This window comes from Cnephaeus nilssonii (genome assembly GCF_951640355.1).
Source record: "Cnephaeus nilssonii genome assembly, chromosome: 20".
NCBI classification, from domain to species: domain Eukaryota; kingdom Metazoa; phylum Chordata; class Mammalia; order Chiroptera; family Vespertilionidae; genus Cnephaeus; species Cnephaeus nilssonii.
In genome coordinates, this window is record NC_137091.1 from 46,448,901 (window position 1) to 46,471,666 (window position 22,766).

General features: G+C 42.1%; 2 protein-coding genes across 3 annotated transcripts in view; both read left to right on the top strand.

Moving 5' to 3' along the window:
• LOC307115916 (uncharacterized protein) overlaps positions 1-5,141 on the top strand; it is a 44,010-nt gene extending 38,869 nt beyond the window's left edge. For both annotated transcript variants that reach the window (XM_079799464.1, XM_079799465.1), the window contains one exon: positions 1,548-5,141. In XM_079799464.1, the coding sequence (XP_079655590.1) occupies positions 1,548-3,265 (1,718 nt within the window). In that variant the 3' untranslated portion in view covers positions 3,266-5,141. The remainder of the gene's footprint in view (positions 1-1,547) is intronic.
• Positions 5,142-8,148: 3,007 nt separating this feature from the next.
• On the top strand, positions 8,149-21,958 carry ZNF614 (zinc finger protein 614). The gene is made up of 5 exons (XM_079799639.1): positions 8,149-8,268; positions 11,967-12,190; positions 16,788-16,914; positions 17,168-17,260; positions 18,046-21,958. Exons 2-5 carry the CDS (start codon positions 12,176-12,178, stop codon positions 19,509-19,511), a joined length of 1,701 nt encoding a protein of 566 aa, XP_079655765.1. The 5' UTR covers positions 8,149-8,268; positions 11,967-12,175; the 3' UTR covers positions 19,512-21,958.
• Positions 21,959-22,766: the final 808 nt, after the last annotated feature.

Genomic DNA, 22,766 nt, shown 5'->3' on the forward strand with positions numbered 1-22,766 from the left:
TCAGAGAGGAAGGGAGAAGGAGAAAGAGAAACATTAATGATGAGAGAGAATCATTGATTGGCTGCCTCCTGCACGTCCCACTAGGGATCAAGCCCGCAACCCCGGGCATGTGCCCCGACCGGGAATCGAACTGTGGCCTCCTGGTTCATAGGTCAATGCTGAGCCACGCCGGCCAGGCTCTCCACATTTTTAAAAAATATTTTTTTATTGATTTCAGAGAGGGAAGGGAGAGGGAGAGATAGAAAAATCAGTGATGAGAGAGAATCATAGATTGGCTTCATCCTCCATTGGGAATCGAGCCCACAACCTGGGCATGTGCCCTTGATTGGAGTTGAAATCAGGACCCTTTAGTCCGCAGGCCGATGCTCTATCCACCGAGCAAAACCAGCTAGGGCTATCTCCACATTTTTAACTCCACTTATATCTCCAAACAGATCTTGATGACTATAATCATCTGATAGTTTATAGTCACATGTAATCATTTGATATGTTATGTTCCACAATGCATACTTTTTTCCTGCACATTCTGGATTTTAGTAATAGTCCTCATCTTGATTTAAGATGTTTCTACATACCCAGTGGCTCAAGTCAAGTTAGCAGAGTAATACTGGATTCTTCACTTTCATGAACCACTCTCCCATGGAACCCATCATTCAGCTGTCATTTCTCTATGCCAGTGGTTCTCAACCTTCCTAACGCCGCGACCCTTTAATACAGTTCCTCATGTTGTGGTGGCCCCCAACCATAACATTATTTTCGTTGCTACTTCATAACTGTAATTTTGCTACTGTTATGAATCGTAATGTAAATATCTGTGTTTTCCGATGGTCTTAGGCGACCCCTGTGAAAGGGTCGTTCGACCCCCAAAGGGGTCGCGACCCACAGGTTGAGAACCGCTGCTCTATGCAAATATATCCTGATTTCCTCCAATTTCCACGATCTCCATTGCTCCTTTAATCCATGTTTAATAATCTCCAACTCCTTACTTTTCTTTTTTCTTTCCTTTCCTTTTCGGTTTTCCCTAACTAGATTTAAGATCAGTGAAAGTAAGGCCTATTTTATATATATTCCAAACACCAGCATAGTATCTGGTACAGGAGGCCATTCAATAAGTAATTTTGGTCTGAACAAACTCATCATCTAGATTAGTTTTCTCTTCCACCTCTGGGATCTGCATCTTCCTAAGTTCTGTGGAAAGGTATTCCTCCAAACCTTGTCCTTTGCTGTGAAAAAAATGACTTGTTTGTATTTTACTCTTTCTACATGTTTTTAAAGGTCCAAAGCAGCTAAATCTACATAAATTGTCAACTACCTTAGTGGTATACTGCTTTTTCCTTTTTGTTTGTATTATTGTGTTTTTACCGATGTGTAAAAAATAAGGAACATTTACACATGGTGTATTTTTACAGTGTTATCATAGTGTTGTCACTAAAGTGCCATTAAAAACAACAACAACAACAACACCAAGGAAAATAAAATAAAAGTTTAAAAATAAAAAGTTTAATTCCAAACAAGATTATAAAAAGATTCATTGTTTTCTTTCCTAGACACTGGCAAAATTGATAATTATCTCCAGGGTCACTGGGAAAATCAAAGAATGTTGAAAGGTATGGAACAAAAGCACAGACAAGATACATTTGGAAATATTGTTCCTCAAAGCAAAAGGCATTTTCCTTTCAGGCAAAATCATGATGTGTTTGACTTCTACATGAAAACTCTGAAATCAAATTTAAGTTTAGTCAAACAGACTAAAAGCTATGAAACTAAGAACTCTGCTAAGTTGAATGGAGATAGAAAATCATTTCGGCATGGCAAACATGATTTTCATCTTGCAGTTAAATTCCCTGTCAGTGCAAAACCCATTAGCAATAAGTCCCAGGTCATTAAGCATCAGAGAACTCAGGAGATAGAGAAAGCCCACGTGTGCAGTGAATGTGGAAAAAGCTTTGTTAAGAAGTCTCAGCTCACTGATCACGAGAGAGTTCACACAGGAGAGAAACCTTATAGATGTAGTTTGTGTGCAAAAGTATTCTCCAGAAAGTCCAGGCTCAATGAACATCAGAAAATTCATGAAAGAGAGAAATCCTTTATATGCAGTGACTGTGGCAAAGTCTTCACCATGAAGTGCCGTCTGATTGAACACCAGCGAACTCACACTGGAGAGAAACCCTATGTATGCAATGAATGTGGAAAAGGCTTCCCAGGGAAGCGTAATCTCATTGTACATCAACAAAATCATACTGGAGAGAAAGGCTACGTCTGTGGTGAATGTGGGAAAGGCTTCACTGGGAAAAGCAAGCTCATCATACATCAGCGAACTCATACCGGAGAGAAACCCTACACCTGCAGTGACTGTGGGAAAGCTTTCACCACGAAGCACTATGTCCTCATACATCAACGAAATCATACAGGAGAGAAACCATACGTATGCAATCAGTGTGGGAAAGGATTCACCATGAAGAACCGTCTCATTGAACACCAGCGAACTCACACTGGAGAGAAACCCTATGTGTGCAGTGAATGTGGAAAAGGCTTTACCAGGAAGAGTAACCTCATTGTGCATCAGAGAAATCATACAGTAGAGAAATCCTATGTATGTGACGAATGTGGAAAAGGCTTCACTGTGAAGAGCATGCTTATCATACATCAGCGAACGCATACTGGAGAGAAACCCTACACCTGCAGTGAGTGTGGGAAAGGCTTCCCTTTGAAGAGTCGGCTGGTCGTACATCAGCGAACACATACTGGAGAGAAACCATACAGATGCAGTGAATGTGGGAAAGGATTCATCGTGAATAGTGGGCTGATGTTACACCAGCGAACTCATACTGGAGAGAAACCCTATATATGCAATAAATGTGGAAAAGGTTTTGCCTTTAAGAGCAACCTTACGGTACATCAGCGGACTCATACTGGGGAGAAACCCTTTCCGTGCAGTGAATGTGGAAAAGGCTTTACCATGAAACGCTATCTCGTCATACATCAGCAAATTCATACAGGAGAGAAATCCTATAGGTGTGGTGAATGTGGAAAAGGCTTTGCCATGGAAACTGAGCTCATTTTACATCAGCAAATCCATGCTGGAGAGAAACCTTATGAATGCAATGAATGCGGGAAAGGCTTTCCTGTGAAAAGTCGTCTAATCGTCCATCAACGAACTCACACAGGAGAGAAACCTTTTGTGTGCAGTGAATGTGGGAAGGGCTTCTCTTCAAAGAGAAATCTCCTTGTACATCATAGAACTCATAATGGGAACAAACCCTAACAATGCAATGAATATGGTCACACCTTCAGGGGGAAAAAAATATGCCTTTTACAATGTCAGAGACTTCACACAAGATAGACTTCTTTTATATGTACTGACTGCAGAAAATACTATTCAGTCTTGATCTCATGACCCACCAGGTAAGTGACACAGTAGACAAAGTGTATATATGCAATTAATCTGAGAAAGCCTTCAACATGAATTCAGGTAATGAGGGAATAAAGACACTGTATATGAAAGAACTTATAAAAGACAGACTCTATGGAGTCAATGATTGGGGTAACCTTTCATTTGTCAAGCCTTATTAATACACACACAAAATGTGTAGTCAAGATACATAATCCTTTGCAGAGTCTGAATTCATTCCTTACAAGTGAACTCGTGCAAGGGACAAAGTCAAACCATGATAGTTCAGTGCAGTGTGCTCCTAGCATACTTCAATATAGTCAGTGTACTTTAGCCTGTTGCTAGACTTTCACTCATGGGAAATTGTGGAATTTGCATAGGAGTGAAATTTAATGAATGCAAAGAATGTGCTAGTGCCTTAGGTGATAAATTACCGCACGCTGTATGTCAAAATTAATATGTAAGAAAAATGCAGAGTCTGGAGGAAACATTTCTAGGTAATGACATGTCTGACAAGTATATGCTAATATAAATCGTATGAATAGGAACACTAGGAAAGCCTTCTGTGGGAATAAAGACTCTCTCATTAGTGATCACGATAGATCATCAGTGAGCTCGTACATACTAGTAACGTGATGGTCATGGGAAAGCCTTTGACTAGAGTTAAACCTCAGTAGTTGCCTGATATTCATGCTGGAGAATAATTTTAGATGGTGAAGAATATGGCAGAATTAATCATTTCTCATGAATTCATACAGCAATAAAACTGCTCAAAACACAATGTACAGTGACTTCAGCAAAATATCAGAATTCATGAAGAAAGCTTTGTGGAAATGGTGTATACTTGAGTTTTCTAATCTAAGCCTAAATTTATTATATACCTGATGTCCATTCTGGGACAGGATATCTTGAACCATATACTCAATGGTTCCATAAATTTAAAGTAGGCAGTTCTCAACACTGATTAAATTTTAATGTTATATACAAGCAGGAGTGTTTTGTGTCCACTTTGTATCATTTTATGATTAGCTCTTGCATTTCTTGAGCTCTAAATTCATCTCTTTAAATGTACTATGTACTTCAGAAGTAAAAGAAATATAAATATAATTCCAAGTTTATAAGTTTTGAAAACATCTTAAATATGATCTTTCTGAAATTTGTTTTGGAATAATTTTAGCCTCACAGGGAATTACAAACCATACAAAGTTCCTGAGTACCTTTACTCAGCCTCTTCAGTAATAGGACCATCATACATAATCAAAACCAATAAAATGACATCAAAACCAATAAAATGCTGTTAAGTAGACTACAGATCTTATTTGGATTTTAGTAGTTTTTTTATGTTTTCATTTGTGTGAGTTTTTTTTGTTTTGTTTTTTGGTGTTGAGGTCTAAGAAATTTTATCACATGTATAGATATCTGTAAATCCCGCCACAATCAGGATGCAGAATTGTGCCAACACAAAGATACATCTACCTGCTACCCCTTTATACACACACTGTCCCCCAACCCTGACCTATGGCCACCACTGATCAGCACTCCATAGCTCTAATTTTCTCATTTCTAAATGCTCTTAAAATGGAATGTATGTAACCTTTGAGATAGGCTGTTTTCCCTCCACTCAGCAAATTGCTCTTAAGATCCATCCACTTTGTTGGGTGCATACAAGGTAAACAGTTTTCCTTTTTTGTTACTGAGTAGTATTTTTCTCTATGGGTGTATAGTTTGTTTATCTGTTCACTGTTGATCGATGTTTGGGTTGTTTCCAGCATTTCATTGTTATGAATAAAGATGTTATAAACATTTATGTACCAAATTTTGTTTTTCTGGGATAAGCACCGAGGAGTCTTATGCTAAGTTAATGTTTAACTTTATAAGAAATGCCAAACTTTACCATAGTGGCGGTACTAATTTACTACATCCCCACCAGCAATGTCTGCTAGAGTCCAGGACTCTGGGCTTGCAAAATGAGCCTTCTGATGTATGTTTAAATTTTAACATCTCTGCCTTAAATCCTGGATTAGTGTTTCTATCACCACCCCCACACTGTGTGAGGATGGATTTGGAGCAGATAGTCTACAGCAAAGAATCAGACATGAATGCTCCATCACTCAAACCCTCCTCCTTTCCACTTCAGGTCCTGGGAACCTACACATGCTGCCATGGCAACATCACATCAACTCATTCCTGAAACTGTTCAATCAGGGTCCCAGAATGGGCTGCTTCTGCTGCCCTGAGCACTTTAGGGTGAGATGCTGAGCAACTCGCCTTTCAGAGCTTGATACACCAGGTGAATAGGACTGAATTATACTCTTACTATTAAGAAATTATGAAAAATTAATTTATATAAATTAAAAAACATATAAGCAAACACATTTTAAATCACCCATAATTGTACCTAAGAGCCAAGCATTGTTAACAATATATTCTTCCAAATTTTTAAATGCATGAAAGTATATTTTTATGAAAAATTATACTACTTTATTTTGACCATATTATGAACACCAACATCATCAAATGTCCTAAAACTTTTCTAAAATCAACATCTTTTTACAATACTAAAATTACATGTAATTATTATAAAGATATGTTTACAACGAAGAATCACAAAAATTGGGATGTGAAAACTCATATTTTCTACCCATGAGTACAAAATCCTAAACTAATCCAAAGTAAATGCTTTATTTCAATTTTCAAAAAGACAAGCATTTATGACTTGTCATAACAGGATCATAGTAATATACACTAAAGGCCCAGTACACAGAATTCATGCACTGGGGGCAGGGGGTCCCTCAGCTCGGCCTATGCCCTCTTGCAGTCCGGGCCCCCTCGCTGTTCCTTACTGCTTGGTTCACTGCCCCTTAGTGCTGCCGCGGAGGTAGGAGAGGCTCCCGCCACAGCTGCTGCACTTGCCAGCCATGAGCCTGGCTTCTGGCTGAGTGGTGCTCCCCCTGTGGGAACACACTGACCATCAGGGGGCAGCTCCTGTATTGAGCGTCTGCCCCCTGGTGGTCAGTGTGCATCATAGCGACCAGTCGTTCTGGTAGTTCCGCCTTAAAGGTCGCTTAGGCTTTTATTATATAGACAAGCGGCCCGTTGCACGAAGAGATTCGTGCAATAGGCCTTCCTTCCCTTGGCTTCCAGCACTGGTTTTCCTCCTGCACCCGGGACCCAGGCCTTCGCTCCAGCCAGAGTCTGCCATCTTCGTCTTTGCTGCAGACTCCGGAGTCTGCAATCTTGTCTTTGCTGCGGCATTCCGCTTCTGTAGATCCCTTCATCCCCCACCCTCCCTCTTACAGCAGGCATCCTGCCCCACCTGGCCACTCCGGCGCAGTTGGGCAGCTGCCATCTTTGGCCTTCTAATTTGCATACTCACTCTGATTGGCTGTGGGCATAGCGGATTTATGGTCAATTTACATGTTTGTCTATTATTAGGTAAGATACTGTCTTACTGATCTGTTTTTTGTCCTCTGAAATCTTTTTTTTTTTTATACTGACAACTGTATATTGGTGGTGGTGTTTTTTTTTTTGTTAATCCTCACACAATATTTTTCCATTGATTTTATAGAGTGGAAGGAAGGGAGAGAGAGAAACCATGTGATAGAGACACTGATTGGTTGCCTCCCCCTTGTGCCCCCAAGCCTCCAACTGACCAGAATCGAACCCAGGACCTTTCAGTCCACAGACCAATGCTCTATCCAATGATCCAAACTGGTTAGGGCTGTAGTATATTGTTGGGTGTTTTGGGTTTTTTTTGTATATTGTTTTTAATTGCTATACACAGTTATGCTAAATGGATATTTGATAATTTACCAAGATACTCATTTATCATTTTATTTTTAAGTTTTTACATTTTTTAAATTACAAAAGCAGCTGTGGCTAATTTTAAAAAAAAAGTTGTTTTGGTGTTGTTTTTTTAGCAAATAACCTGCTGTAATTAGAATCGCTGGGTCAAAGAAAATGAAAAATTTTAAGTGGATCCAGGTTGCCTTCTGAAAAGTTCTACTTAAATCCTCTAATTATAGACCCCTCGCTCCTGCGTAAAAATAACGTTTTAAAATGTGCCCTTTTTTAGTTGGAAACTATGCAAGGTATGATAATTGTGTCATCGCATAATTTAATATTCCCAAATGCCCCACCATCATCCTTTACTTCTGGAGGGAAACGTCCACAATTTGCCCCTTCACTTCGTCCCTTTCTGCACTAGAGGAAGCTGTGTCCGCTCCCACGAGGGTATCATTTTGATGGAGCGCCGCCTTTTATGGGTCTTACTTCCCTCTAAACCACAGATGCCTTATCCACTCCACACACAACCGCCCTGTCCGCGGACCCGCCTTTAAATGGCCACTCCTTTGTCAACTCTGTGCCCACTACCTCTCCGCCGATGTCTCGGCTTCTACCAGCATCCGAGACCTCAGCCTACTCTGCCGTACGGACACCGGCCTTCGTCTAAGATGGCCGCGCCCACTGTGCCCAGATACACAGGGCGCCGCCATCTTTCCTTGTTCCCCAGCGGGCGGAGCGCGCCTCGTCGGCCTCGGAAAGGCACCGCCTCTAAACTCTTACAGATACACGGCAATGCTGACCGTCCCTCCAACCAGGAGGTAACAGCGTCGAGGTGGCCGGGAATGATCGCGATTTCTCCCCACAGCCGTTACGGCCGCTCCGGTCACAAACGCCGGGGTGGGCGTGGCCACGTACGTCATAGAGCGGGGCCCACAGTTGGAACTAGGAAGTCCGGCGTCGCTGGACGGTCCTCGCGGGACTCCCTGGTGCCTGCGGGTGAGCGTCCTTAGGAACCGCGAATGGGAAGTGGCTTCGGACCTGGGCTCAGCCTTCCGTCCCTGCCCGCGGGGTCCGGAGGGGCTCGGGATCAGGTGAGTCGGGGCTCGGGATCAGGGGAGTCGGGGCTCGGGATCTGGGGAGTCGGGGCTATGGATCTGGGGAGTCGGGGCTCGGGATCAGGGGAGTCGGGCTCTGGGCGCGAATTCCCGGTTTGCGGAGCTCGTGACGTGTGAGCGTGTGGGCCGTTGCGGTTGGGATTTTTTTTCGAATTCCGTCACGAAGGGATCTGGCCGTTGGTGACGGGGCCTCGGGCAGGCAGGCGGGGACTAAGAGGGTGAAGAAATCACCCACCGGGAACCCGACTCTCCGGGTTTGAGGTCCACGTGGGTCGCTCCGCTTGTGGGACTCAGCGGGCGAGAGCTGGGGCGGAAAGTCTGTCAGCGGACGCAGTGCTCAGCGGCAGAGAAGCCGGGTTTGGGGGCGCCCCTTTTGGCTTCTGGGGCATGTTTGGGGGTTAATGTGGCATTCGGTAGAGGACAAGTCGTAGAGACGCCTGGTGGGTGGGGTTGTCACCGTGGAGAGGTCAGGGCCCCCCAGAATCATTAGGTTCTGGCTCAAACCTGGATTCCCGGAAACAGACCGGAAGGATGCCCGCCCCCAGTTAACCCACAGCCAGGTCACTCCTTCCGGTGCGAGTCCGTCCTGAAAACTTGTGGGTCCCATTGATGCCTGAGGGGCGAGTCCCTAGTCAGGACTGGGACCAAAAAGGGTTCTTGGCTTCTGGCAGGAAAGAATTCAAGAGGAAACCCTGGAGTGAAGTGAAGAGCAGGGGTTTTGTTTTTGTTGGGAGAAAGCTTTGTTAAAGCTGGAGACAGCGAACCACGGAAGGGCTAAGGATAGAAGAAGCAACGGGAGAGAGCCTAAGCGGGGCTTTACTAATTCATTTTGAGTTTATTCTTGTATATGGTGTACATTGGCAGTCTAGTTTCATTTTTTTTGCGTGTATCTGTCCAATTTTCCCAACACCATTTATTACTAGACTGTCTTTACCCCATTGTATGTTTTTGCCTCCTTTGTCAAACATCAGTTGACCATAAAGGCGTGGGGTTATTTCTGGGCTCTCTATTCTGTTACATTGATCTGCATTCCTGTTCTTATGCCCGTACCATGCTGTTTTGATTACTATGGTCTTATAGTAGATTATAGTTTGATACCAGGTAGTGTGATACCTCCAACCTTATTCTTCTTAAGATTGCTAAGGCTATTGGGGTCTTTTATGAGGCCATATAAATTCGTGGAATATTTGTTGTAGATCTGTGAGATATGCCATTGGTATGTTAATAGGAATTGTGTTGAATCTATATATTGCTTTGGGTAGTATGGACATTTTATTTATTTTTAATATATTTTTTTTATTTTTTACAGAGAGGAAGAGAGAGGGATAGAGAGCCAGAAACATCAATGAGAGAGAAACATTGATCAGCTGCCTCCTGCGTGCGCGCGCGTGCACACACACACACACACACACACACACTGGGGATGTGCCCGCAACCAAGGTACATGCCCTTGACCAGAATCAAACCTGGGACCCTTCAGTCCGCAGGCCGATGCTCCATCCACTGAGCCAAACCGGTTTGGGCAATATGGACATTTTAATTATGTTAATTTTTCCTAATGTTTCCACTTATTTGTCCCTTCCTCAGTTTCTTTCTTCAGTATCCTATAATTTTCCAAGTATAGGTCATTTACCTCCTTGGTTAAATTTATTCCTAGGTACCTTATTTTTACTTGTTGCAGTAGTATGTGGGATTGTTTTCTTAATTTCTCTTTCTGATAGTTCATTCTTGGGCTATAAAAATACCACTGATTTCTGAATATTAGTTTTGCATCCTGCTACCTTACTGAATTCATTTATCAGTTCTAGTCATTTTTTGGTGGAGTATTTAGGGTTTTCTTTTTTTAAAATATATTTCTTTTATTGATTTCAGAGAGGAAGGGAGAGGGAGAGAGAGATAGAAACATCAGAATCATTGATTGGCTGCCTCCTGCACGCGCCCCACTGGGGATCGAGCCTGCAACCCGGGCATGTGCCCTTCGCCAGAATCAAACCTGGGACCCTTCATTCCACAGGCCGACACTCTATCCACTCAGCCAAACTGGCTAGGGCTAGGGTTTTCTACATATAGTATCATGTCAATGTGTGAATAATGCCCGTTTTACTTCCTCTTTTCCAATTTGCATGCCTTTTATTTCTGCTTGTCTGATTGCTGTGGCTAGGACTTCCAGTACCATATTGAGTAAGAGTGGTGAAAGTGGACATCCCTATCTTCTTCCAGATCTTAAGGGAAACACTTTTAGTTTTGCCCATTGAGTATGATGTTGGCTGTGGGCTTGTCATATATGGACTTTATTATGTTGAGTTTTGATGCCTTTATTCCCACTTTGCTGAGAGTTTTTGTCATAAATGGATGCTGGATTTTATCAAATGCTTTTTCTACATCTATTGATATGATCATGTGATTTTTATCCTTCATTATGTTTATGTGATGTATCACTTTTATTGATTTGCTAATATTGTACTAACCTTGCATCCCTAGAATAAATCCCAGTTGATCATGGTGTATGATCTTTTTAATGTATTGCTGGATCCAATTTGCTAATATTTTGTTGATGTTTTAGCATCTATGTTCATGAGAGATACTGGCCTATAATTTTCTTTCTTTGTAGTGTCTTTTCCTGGTTTTGTTATTAGGATAGTGCTGGCCTAATACAATGAGCTTGGAAGTGTTCTCTCCTCTTGAATTTTTTTAATAGTTTGAGAAGGATAGGTGTTAGTCTTCTTTAAATATTTGGTTAAATTCACCTGTGAAGCCATCTGGTCCAGGACTTTGATTTCTGGGAGGTATTTTTTAATTACTGCTTTGATTTCATTAGTTGTAATTGGTCTATTCAGATTTTCTGATTCTTCCTGATTCATTTTGGGAAGATTGTATATTTCTAGGAATTTATCCATTTCGCCCACGTTTTCCAACTTGTTGCAATGTAATTGTTCATAATATTTTCTTAGAATCCTGTGAATCTCTGTGATGTCAGTTGTTACTTGTCTTTCATTTCTGATTTTATTTATTTGAATCCTCTCTCTTTGTTTCAGGATGAATCTGGCTACAGGTTCATCAATCTTGTTTATGTTTTCAAAGAACCAGCTCTGCTTGGTTTTTTTATTATTTGATACCTAATTTCCTTTGATTGCTGAGTAATATTTGATTGTCTGAAGATGCTATAAACACCTATAATCAGATTTCTGAGTAGACATAAATTTTCATATCATTTTGGTAAATACCAAGGAATGTGCTTTTTGGATCTTATAAGAGTATGTTTAGTTTTGAAAGAAACTGACAAAGTGACATATGTCTAACTACAGACATTGTCCGAGAGGGTGAAAGCCTCTGGGACACCAGAACATTGGGGTCCTGCCCTGACCGGTTTGGTTCAGTGGACAGAGCGTTGGCCTGCGGACTGAAGGGTCCCAGGTTCGATTCCGGTCAAGGGCATGTACCTTGGTTGCAGGCACGTCCCCAGTACGGGGTGTGCAGGAGGCAGCTGGTCGTTGTTTCTCTCTCATCGATGTTTCTAACTCTCTATCCCTCTCCCTTCCTCTCTGTAAAATATCAACAAAATATGTATTTTTTTAAAAAGAATATTGGGGTCCTTTCTTTAAGCAAAGTGTATGGTAACAGTGACAACATCTGGGCCCAGAGGAATGTCCACTCAATGTCAATTTGCTCCTCAGCCCACAGGTCCTGGCTCCCCAATAGTAAGAGGCATCAAGTAAAGGAATGAAGGAAGAAAAAGGAGGCTCTTCAGCTTGGATACCATAATTTCTGGGGACAACTTTAACTGGAAACCTAGATTTCTAATTCTAAGAACTTTATGGTAGATGCAGAGGACACAACATACATAGAATCCATGGAACTCAGTATTTCCTGAGCACAGAAGAAAATGATGGGAGCCCAGGTAATTTTTTTTTATTTCTTTTACCTTTCCTTGGTTTTCTTACAGGTTTGTGGTGACATTAAAGAAAGTCAACTAGCCCTTTTGGCTCAGTGGATAGAGCGCCGGCCTGTGGACTGAAGGGTTTGATCCCGGTCAAGGGCATGTACCTTGGTTGCGGGCACATCCCCAGTAGGGGGTGTGCAGGAGGCAGCTGATCGATGTTTCTCTCTCATCGATGTTTCTAACTCTCTATCCCTCTCCCTCTCTGTAAAAAAATCAATAAAATATATTTTTTTTAAAAAAAAAAGAAGGCCATCATAAAAAATAAATAAAATAAATAAAAGATAAATTGGGATAATTGGGTTCTGGATAAATTAACTTAGACTCAAATTCGAAATTAGGACAAAGTGAGATCAGGAAACACTGTTTCTAGGGGTCATTCTAAATGACTAATATTGGAACATAATGTGTGGTGTGGTGGATTCTATGGGTCACATCAGCTGTCACTTTGCCTCTAATATCTCTTGAGTTCTGTGCGCTGTGCTAGCAAATGACGGAACCCAAGAAAAAGGTTATGAGAACCTCCAATTTGTAGTCAATCAGACAGTGGGTTTCTTGGAGACCCACTACTTAGGATTGGTGTCTGAAGTGGGGACATTCTTGTGGAAATGAGCCCTTAACCTGTGGCATCTGCACTACAGGCAGTTAGCGCCAGAATTTCTTGGTGTAGAAAACCCACACATTAGCGTGTAAAGGAAAACAGAAGCAAGTTTTTCCCAGACAGGTACCTAACAAAGTATTCCAAAACGTAGCAACTTCAAACACAGGTTTTTTATCTCACACGTTCTGTGTGTCAGTAATATTGGCATGGCCTAGCTGCTTCATGTTGTTTTTACCCACAACACTTCTCCCACCAAATGGGAACTTTTTTTCCTCCTGACGCCAAATAACTGCACTCCAGTTCTCTGACATTGATATTATGGTTGCAGGCACGTCAGGTCCCCAATATTCTTTTTTTTTAATATATATACTTTATTGATTTTTTACACAAAGAAAGGGAGAAGGATAGAGAGTTAGAAGCATCGATGAGAGAGAAACATCAATCAGCTGCCTCCTGCACACCCCCTACTGGGGACGTGCCAGCAACCATAACATTACACAGATTTAAGGGTTCAGACCTGCAAGAATGCCCCTCATTTCAGATGCCAACCCCAAGTCCTGGGCCTCCTGTACTTCCAAATGACCTGCTATAAACCAGGGGTTTCCACAAGCCCTTCCTCAGGCTTGGTAATTTTCCAGAACAACTCACAGAATTCAAGAAAGCATTTTACTTAACATTTATAGGATTGTTGTAAAGGATACAAGTCAGGAACAGTGACATGGAAGAGATGCAGAGGGCCAGGTACTGAGGTGTGCTACTCTTTCATTACCTCAATGTGTTCACCAACTTGGAAGCTTGCCAAACCTATGGTTTGGGGTTTTATGGAGGTCTCATTTGTTGGGCTTCATTGATAAAATCATTGGCCATTAGGCTTGAACTCAATATCCAGCCCCTCTCTCCTCAGTGTAGGTTTTAGGGGTGGGGCTGAAAATTCCAATCTTTTAATCAATGTTTTGTTCCTCTGGCAACCAGTCCCTATCCCAAAGCTAGCTAAACCCTTCTGCCCCCTTGAGTCATTAGCATACAAAAAATACTTATCAATCCTAGCTGGTCTGGCTCAGTGGGTAGAGCCATCAGCCTGCGGACTAAAGGGTCCCGGGTTCGATTCCGGTCAAGGGCACATGCCAGGGCTGTGGACTGGATCCCCAGTGTGGGGCATGCAGAAGGCAGCCGATCAATGATTCTTTTTCATCATTGATGTTTCTTTCTCTCTCTCTTCCCCTCTCTGAAATCAATAAAAATCTATTTTTAAAAAATCAATGAAAACTTATTTCTTTAATATATTTTATTGATTTTTACAGAGAGGAAGGGAGAGGGATAGAGAGTTAGAAGCATCGATGTGAGAGAAACATTGATCAGCTGCCTCCTGCACACCCCCTACTGGGGATGTGCCCACAACCAAGGTACATGCCCTTGACCGGAATAGAACCTGGGACCCTTCAGTCCGCAGGCTGACGCTCTATCCACAGAGCCAAACTGGTTAGGGCTCAATGAAAACATTTTAAAAAATACTTATATCTCTAGAGATTCTAAGCATTTAGGACCCATGTGTCCCAGGAACCAGGGACAAAGATCAACTTTTTTTTTTTTAAAGCATGTCACTGCTGTATACTTTGCTCTAGTCTCTCATGAGGCCATAAGCCAGAGTAAAGTGTGATCTGAAGACTCAAGTGGGGAAGAAGGCACTTCTAAGTTCATTTTGCTTGGTTGTTGGCAGAATTCATTTCCAGGAAGGCTGATCAAACGAGATCCTCAGTTTATTCCTGTCTGCTGAGGTAGACCACTCTTTTTTTATTTTTTTTAATATATTTTATTGATTTTTTTACAGAGAGGAAGGGAGAGGAACAGAGAGTTAGAAACATCAATGAGAGAGAAACATCGATCAGCTGCCTCCTGCACACCTCCCACTGGGGATGTGCCTGCAACCAAGGTACATGCCCTTGACTGGAATCGAACCTGGGACCCTTGAGTCCGCAGGCGGACGCTTTATCCACTGAGCCAAACCAGTTAGGGTGACCACTCTTAACTTCTTGCCATGTGAGCCTCCCCAAATGCCACCTTGTTTCATCAAAATCATCAAAGAGCAGATCCCACAGCAAGATGGATGTATATATAGCCTAATTGTAAGAGTGCCATCTCATCACTTTTGCTGTATACTTTTCTTAGAAACAAATTTACTAGCCAGCCCATGCTCAAGGGAAGGGTACTGCACAGGGGTGTGAGAAGCTAGTGTGTAATTAGGAATTGGCCTGACTTTTGTCTCTGATTCCTGGGAAGTTATGTCTAAATCTTTGGAATTACTTGTATGATGGGAGTTATTCATTCTGGGGCACTGGGACCACACTTAATAGTTTATGCTAATGAGCTGACTCAGGATAGAGGTTGTCAATGCCAGAAACCAACCATGTGATTTGAGGGTTGTAGCTTTGAGCCATTTGACATCAGTGTGACTTGTAGGAAGGGGAAGGACCTGGAGATTGAGTCCAGCCACGAGGTCAGTAATTCAATAAATCATGCATTTATCATGAAGCCTCAGTAACAACTCTGGATGCCGAAGTGTAGGCGAACTTCCTGATGGGCAATACTCGTGTGCACCATCACATGGCGGCTGGGAGGAGCTAATGCTCCATGAAAGAGTCACGTGTTCAATACCAAATGGCCTTTGTGTCTGGCCTTATGGATACAAAAATCAGAACTTTGAAGATAATATTCCATTCTTTGATTTCTATTGTTTCTGTTTTAGGTAAACTGTCTTTTGTCTCTGGATACTTTTAAGAGTTTTCCTTTGCCTTTTTTATAGTATAGTATCAGTCTTATGTGTCTAGGTATAGACATTTTGTTCGGAATTTCTTAGGATATCTGAACCTGAGGTTAGCAGTGTTTAATCAGTACTGAAAACTTTCAGCTTTTAGATCTTTGAATACTGCTTCTACGTTACTCTTTTCTCCTTTAGAAACTATAAGTAGGCATACGTTAGATTTGTTGATGCTATACTCTTTTGCTAAATTTATTTCAGAGAGAGGCAGAGAGAAGGGGAGAGTGAGAGAAATATCAATGATGAGAGAGAATCATTGATCGGCTGCCTCCTTCACATCCCCTACTGGGGATCCAGCCTGCAACCCGGGCATGTGCCCTGACCAGGAATCGAACCGTGACCTCCTAGTTCATTGGTCGACACTCACCCATCGGCCAGGCTATGCTCATATTTAATAACCTCTTCCTTATGTTTTTATTTTCTTCTCCCTCTGCTGCATTTTCTGCTATTTCTTCAGTTATATATTCTGGGTCACTAGAGTGTACTGAATATACTATTCATCTGTCCATTAGTATATGTATGTGTGTATGTTTTTTTATTATAAGTTTTTTCCCCCTAAAATCATCCTAATCAACTTTAATGGTCTATTTGGCTTTAGACATACCTTGTATAATTTCTGTTATTTATTATTTTTTAAAATATATTTTTATTGATTTCAGAGAGGGAGAAGGAGAGAGAGATAGAAACATCAATGATGAGAGAGAATCATTGATTGGCTGCCTTCTGCATGCCCCCCATGGGGATTGAGCCTGCAACCCAGGCATGTGCCCTTGACCGGAATCAAACCTGGGACCCTTCCGTCCACAGGCCGACGTTCTATCCACTGAGCCAAACCGGCTTGGGCTCTGTTATTTTTTTTATACTTATTAAAAACACTTGTCTTGTAAATTCTGGATGTGGGGTTTTGTTGTAATGTAGGAATATTTTATTTGTCCCGATGTTATTTGTACATTAGTATTTGGAAATATGTGCTAACCTATATATATAAAGAGAAAGATAGGATTTTGTTTTTTACTAAAATATATTTGAGAAAAGTATATAGATGCAGGCTCTGTGGTAAAAACTAGAACAACTGTCCTCATGCATTTTCCATATTAGTAAAGGGAGTTGATATCGCAGTAAACAGGACTGTGTTGTTACAGGAATTGCTAACACTGGAGGACGTGGCTGTGGAGTTCAGCTGGGAGGAGTGGCAGCTCCTGGACCCTGCTCAGAAGGACCTGTACCGGGACGTGATGTTGGAGACCTACAACAATCTGGTTTCACTGGGTGAGGACAGCTCCCTGTGTCACGGAGAGGTGCCCTGTCACTGGCCTTGATGAAAGCTTTGTAGCCACTGTGGTCATCTGAAGAGTCAGCAGATTTTCAGTCTCCCCTCTGGCCCCAAACAGAGGGGGTATAATCTCTATCCTGAAAGAGAACTTTTACTTTGCATGTGAGAAATTGTACTCTTTCCCATCTTCACATACTATACCGTATCCACGTCACTGTATCTATGTCTTGTGTCATTTCTCCTGATCAGGGTATCACACTGCCAAGCCCGATGTTCTGTCCAAGTTGGAACGTGGAGAAGAACCACGAAGAGAGGATGAAATCTATACAGGAAGCTGTCCAGGTGAGTGAGTGACAGCCAGCCAGGGAGTGGCCCTGGAATCATATTCTAGTCACTAAGAGAAGGGCTCGCCCCGCTTGCATGGATCAGTGGTTGAGCGTTGACCTATGAACAAGGAGGTCACGGTTCGATTCCCTGTCAGGGCACATGCCCAGGTTGTGGGCTTGACCCTCCGTGTGGGGCGTGTAGGAGGTAGCCAATCAATGATTATCATCATTGATGTTTCTATCTCTCTCCCTCTCCCTTTCTCTGTGAAATCAATAAAAATATTTTTTTTTAAAGAGAAAAAAAAAAAAAAGAAGGGCTCACAGCTCTGAGGGTGTCTGAGGATAGCTAAACGGCTCCTCCACATATGGATCTCCCGAGAGAAGAACTCTTTCTCTTCTTGGATCTGATACTTTTTCACCTTGCATCTTTATGGGATGGGATGGTCGACAATGAAGAGCCAGTCCCTACCACATCATCTTTTAAGCACTTTTATTGTTTTATTTGTTTTTGTGAATGCTCACCCGAGGATATTTTTTTCCATGATTTATAGAGAGTGGAGGAAGGGAAGGAGAGAGAGAGAGAGAGAAAGACATTGATGTGGGAGAGACACATAGATTGGTTGCCTCCCACATGCACCCCGACTGGGGCTGGGGATTAAACCTGCAACCCAGGTACCAGCCCTTGACTGGGAAGCAAACCTGCAACCCTTCAGTGCACAGGCTGATGCTCTAGCCACTGAGAAACACTGGCCAGGACTAAGCACTTTTATTCTAAGAAACTTGTTATTCTCTCTTTCCTAGGAATCAGGAACGTTGACAGTTGTCTGCAGGAGCACTCTCAAAACCAATGTTTCATACAACAATGCAATGAAAGGAATGCACTTAGAAATACTTTTCATCTGAGCAGAACCAATATAGCCATAATGCGTAATCGTATGTTGGAATTATGTAGGAAAGCTTTGAAATCAAGTTTAACTAACCAGAAGCAAAGATATGAAGTAAAGAACCCCATTGAGTTTCATGGAGATGAGAAATCCTTTCTACCTGGTAATCATGAACAGGTGTACACTGGAACGGAAACCCCTAAAAGTGAAAAACACATCAGCACTGAATTACAAGTCTTGAAGCATCAGAAGACTCATAAAATAGAGAAATCCCAAGCATGCATCCAAGGTGAGAAAGCCTGCATCAGCACATCTCAGCTCATTAATCATGGGGGCATTCATACAGGGGAGAAAAGCCATGGGTGTGATTCATGGAAATCCTCCAGAGACGTCATTCTCACTCAACATCAGAAAACTCAAACACAAGACAAACTCTGTATAACCAACGAATACAGAAAGGGCTCTCCCGTGAACCCTGGTCTCACCAGACATCAGCAAACCCATTCCGGAGAGAAATCCTATATATGCGACGACTGTGGGAAAGGGTTCACCGTGAAGCGCTACCTGATTGCACATCAGCGAACACATAGTGGAGAGAAGCCTTATGTTTGCAACGAATGTGGGAAAGGCTTCACTGTGAAGAGCAATCTAATTGTGCATCAGCGAACTCACACAGGGGAGAAACCCTACGTGTGCCGTGAGTGTGGGAAAGGCTTCACCATGCAGCACTATCTTGTTGTGCATCGGCGAACACACACTGGAGAGAAACCCTATGTATGTGATGAATGTGGAAGAGACTTCACTGTGAAGAGTAATCTCATTGTTCATCAAAGATCTCATACCGGGGAAAAATCTTACATATGCAGCGAGTGTGGCAAAGGCTTCACCGTGAAGCGCAAACTCACTCTACACCAGCGAACTCATACAGGAGACAAACTGTACATATGTGAGGAGTGTGGAAAAGGCTTCACCACTAAGTGCACTCTCATTATACATCAGCGAACTCACACAGGAGAAAAACCCTATGCATGCAACGCGTGTGGGAAGGCCTTCAGCCAGAAGATTAGCCTCAGACAACATGAGCGATGTCATACAGGGAAGACACCCTTTGTATGTAGTGAGTGTGGAAAACAGTATTCTCACAGATACGGTCTCATGACCCATCAGAGAAGTCACACAGGAGAGAAGCCTTATGAGTGCAAGGCATGTGGGAAAGCCTTCGCCACCAAGTCAGTCCTCAATGTCCACCAAAGAACTCACACAGGAGAGAGACCCTACAAGTGCAGCCTTTGTGAGAAAGCCTTCTCCCAATTGTCACACCTTGTGAAACATCAGAAAACGCACACAAAAGCATCAGAAAACGCACACGAGAGAAATGGGTAGATTCATTCAAGTTGGAAGTTCCTTTCACGGGGAGTCACAGGTCATTACCTGTGAGTGAAGTCATGCAGAACAACACACCTATTAATGCAATTTCCATGGAATGCCTTCTGGGACATGCATTAAACATCGGTGTTTCTAGCAGATCAGAATGCAAACACGGTAATGCCTGTTGTCACACGTGTGCCTTGAGGAGATGAAGGAATTTACCCAGGAGATTAACTTGGTGAAGACAGTGACTGTGGAAATGCCTTGAGCGATCCTTACCTCACATTTTCTGTCAGTGAAAACATGTTGGAAAAACTTTGATACGTCCAATGTGAATATGCCTTTCCAGCTTCATTATATGTCTCAGCAAAACCTTCTAGCTACAATATATGTATGAAAAGTGTATATTGAGACAAATTCTGTGAATACAGAGATGAGGAAAGCCTTCAGTGGGAAGACAGACTTTATTATCAGGGATTGTCATCAATCATCAGTGTGTTCACCAGTTTGTAGAAATATGAAAAACAGACAAAACAATAAAAAAAAAACAAAGAAATGGGGTAACCATGGGAAAGCCTCTACCCAGAAAGAAGACTTCAGTGAGAGTCAGAGTTCACACTGGAAACAAACCTTAAGAGAACTGCATATATTTGACAATTTCATTGATGCATTCTATCCCATTGTTTGAAAATCATATAGAAGTTAAGGCTTTATGAACATGCTAAATTTAGAGCACTTTTAGTCAAATGTCAGAGAACTTACAAAGGAAAGAAGTTCTATGAAAAGGGATAATGTTTGAGTGGGGTTTTTTGTGTGTTTTTTTTTAAATATATTTTATTGATTTTTTACAGAGAGGAAGGGAGAGGGATAGAGAGTTAGAAACATCGATGAGAGAGAAACATCGATCAGCTGCCTCCTGCACACCCCCCACTGGGGATGTGCCCGCAACAAGGTACATGCCCTTGACCGGATTCGAACCCGGGACCCTTCAGTCCGCAGGCCGACGCTCTATCCACTGAGCCAAACCGGTTTCGGCTTTGTTTGTTTTTTAAAGACCATACTGCTACACCACTGGTGGTGGTTGTTTTTATTTTGAATCTGTACCAATCGTTCTCAAACTTCAGCATGCTCCGTTTCTTTTAACTATATTTTTCATTGATTTCAGAGAGGAAGGGACAGGGAGAGAGAGAGAGAAACATCAGTGGTGAGAGAGAATCATTGATCGGCTGCCCCCTGCACGCCCCCTACTGGGGATCGAGCCCAAAACCTGGGCATGTGCCCTTGGCCAGAATCGAACCTGGGACCCTTCAGACTGCAGGCGGACACTCTATCCACTGAGCCAAACCAGCCTGAGGCTGGCCAAATATTTTATAAAACCACCTTCAAAGTTATTTTTATAAAATGTTTAATTGGAAATTACTTTAACTTACAAGAAATTGCAAAATAGTCCATAGACTTTCCTAGTATTCTTTATCCAGCTACTCCCAGTAAAAACATCTGATAAAACCATTTTTTATTGAATCCAGAAAAATGACATTGGTAGTATACTGTTAATGAAACTCTTAACCTTATTTGGATTCTATTAGATTTTACATGTATTTTTTTAAAGTTTGTACTTCTAAGCTTTGTTACCTTATATAGATCCACATAACCACAACCACAATGGAAAACTGCTTCATCCACAGACTCCCCTGTGCTAACGTTTTTTAGGCTCATATCCTCTATCTAAACCTACCTCCGGCAAACACTTGACCTGTTTTCCATCAGTTTAATTTTGTCATTTCATGAATGTTATAGAAATCATTTTTATAATTGGATTTTATACATTTTATATAAATCCATTGTATTTATTTATACAAATTTATGTTTTACTAATAGGGACCATGTAAGCATTTCGTGTTTTTGTCACTTGGCAAATTGCTCTTAATTATTTGAGTTGAGAATAGTTTTCTTTTTATTAGTGAGTACATACATACCAGTTTGGATATACCAGTTTGTTTAGCCATTCAAACTCGTGAAAGAGATTTGTGTTGTTTCCTGGTTTCAGCTGTTATAAATCATAATGATGCTATGAAATCTGCGTACAGGGTTTTGTGTGAATGTAAATGTCTATTCCTCTTTAAAACATCTGCAGGTAATGATCATTGGGATATTTGGTAAGTTATATTTAGCTTTATAAGAAATTACCAAACTCTTCCAGAATGGCTGTACTATTTTACATTCTTCCCAGCAATGTGTGAAATCCAAGTTGCTCAACATCCTCTCCGGCACTTGGTGTTGCCGTTACATTTTACATTAACCATTCCAATAGGCATGTAGAAGTATCTGATCTTGAGCTTAACAGCATTTTCCTCATCGATGATGATCAACATCATATTGTTGTTGTTATTTTTTGAGTTATTTTTAAGTGGAAGTTTGTACCTTTTGACCACCTTCACCAGTTTGCATCCCACCATCCAAACCATCCCCACCCCTCTGGCAACCAGCAATCTTTTCTCTGTATCAGTGAGTTTGTTCTGTTTTAGATTCTACATATAAGTGAGATCATACGGTATTTGTCTTTCTCTGACTTATCTCACTTAGCATAATATCTTCAAGGTCCATTCATGAGTTGCAAATGTCAGGATATCCTGCTTTATCATGGCTAAATAATATCCCATTATGTATACATAGGTATATAATATATACCAGGCGTCCTCAAACTACAGCCCACGGGCCACATGCGGCCCGCCAAGGACATTTATCCGGCCCGCTGGGTGTTTTTGCCATTTTGTTTTTTTACTTCAAAATAAGATACGTGCAGTGTGCATAGGAATTTGTTCATAGTTTTGTTTTTTTTTAACTATAGTCCGGCCCTCCAATGGTCTGAGGGACAGTGAACTGGCACCCTGTTTAAAAAGTTTGAAGACCCCTGATCTACATTAATAAAAGAGAAACATGCAAATTGACTGTCCCTCCACTGTGCCCACCAGCCAATCAGAAGTGGGTATGCAAATTAACCCAACAAAGATGGCGGCAGCCATGGAGCTGGAGCAAGCAGGAGGCTTGGGTTGCCCTTGGTGACAGGAAGCCAACCTTCCCGCCGGCCCTGGCCGCTGCTGAAGGAGTGGCTTGGGGCCTGGGTCGCCGGGGGGCGTGGCCAGCCTGAAAATGGCCTTCAGCCCCTCACCCAGGCTGGCCAAGCAACCCAGCAGGACCCCCCACCCTGAAGATGGTGTGGCCAGCCTGAAAACGGCCCTCAGCCCGTCACCCAGGCTGCCCCACGCCCCA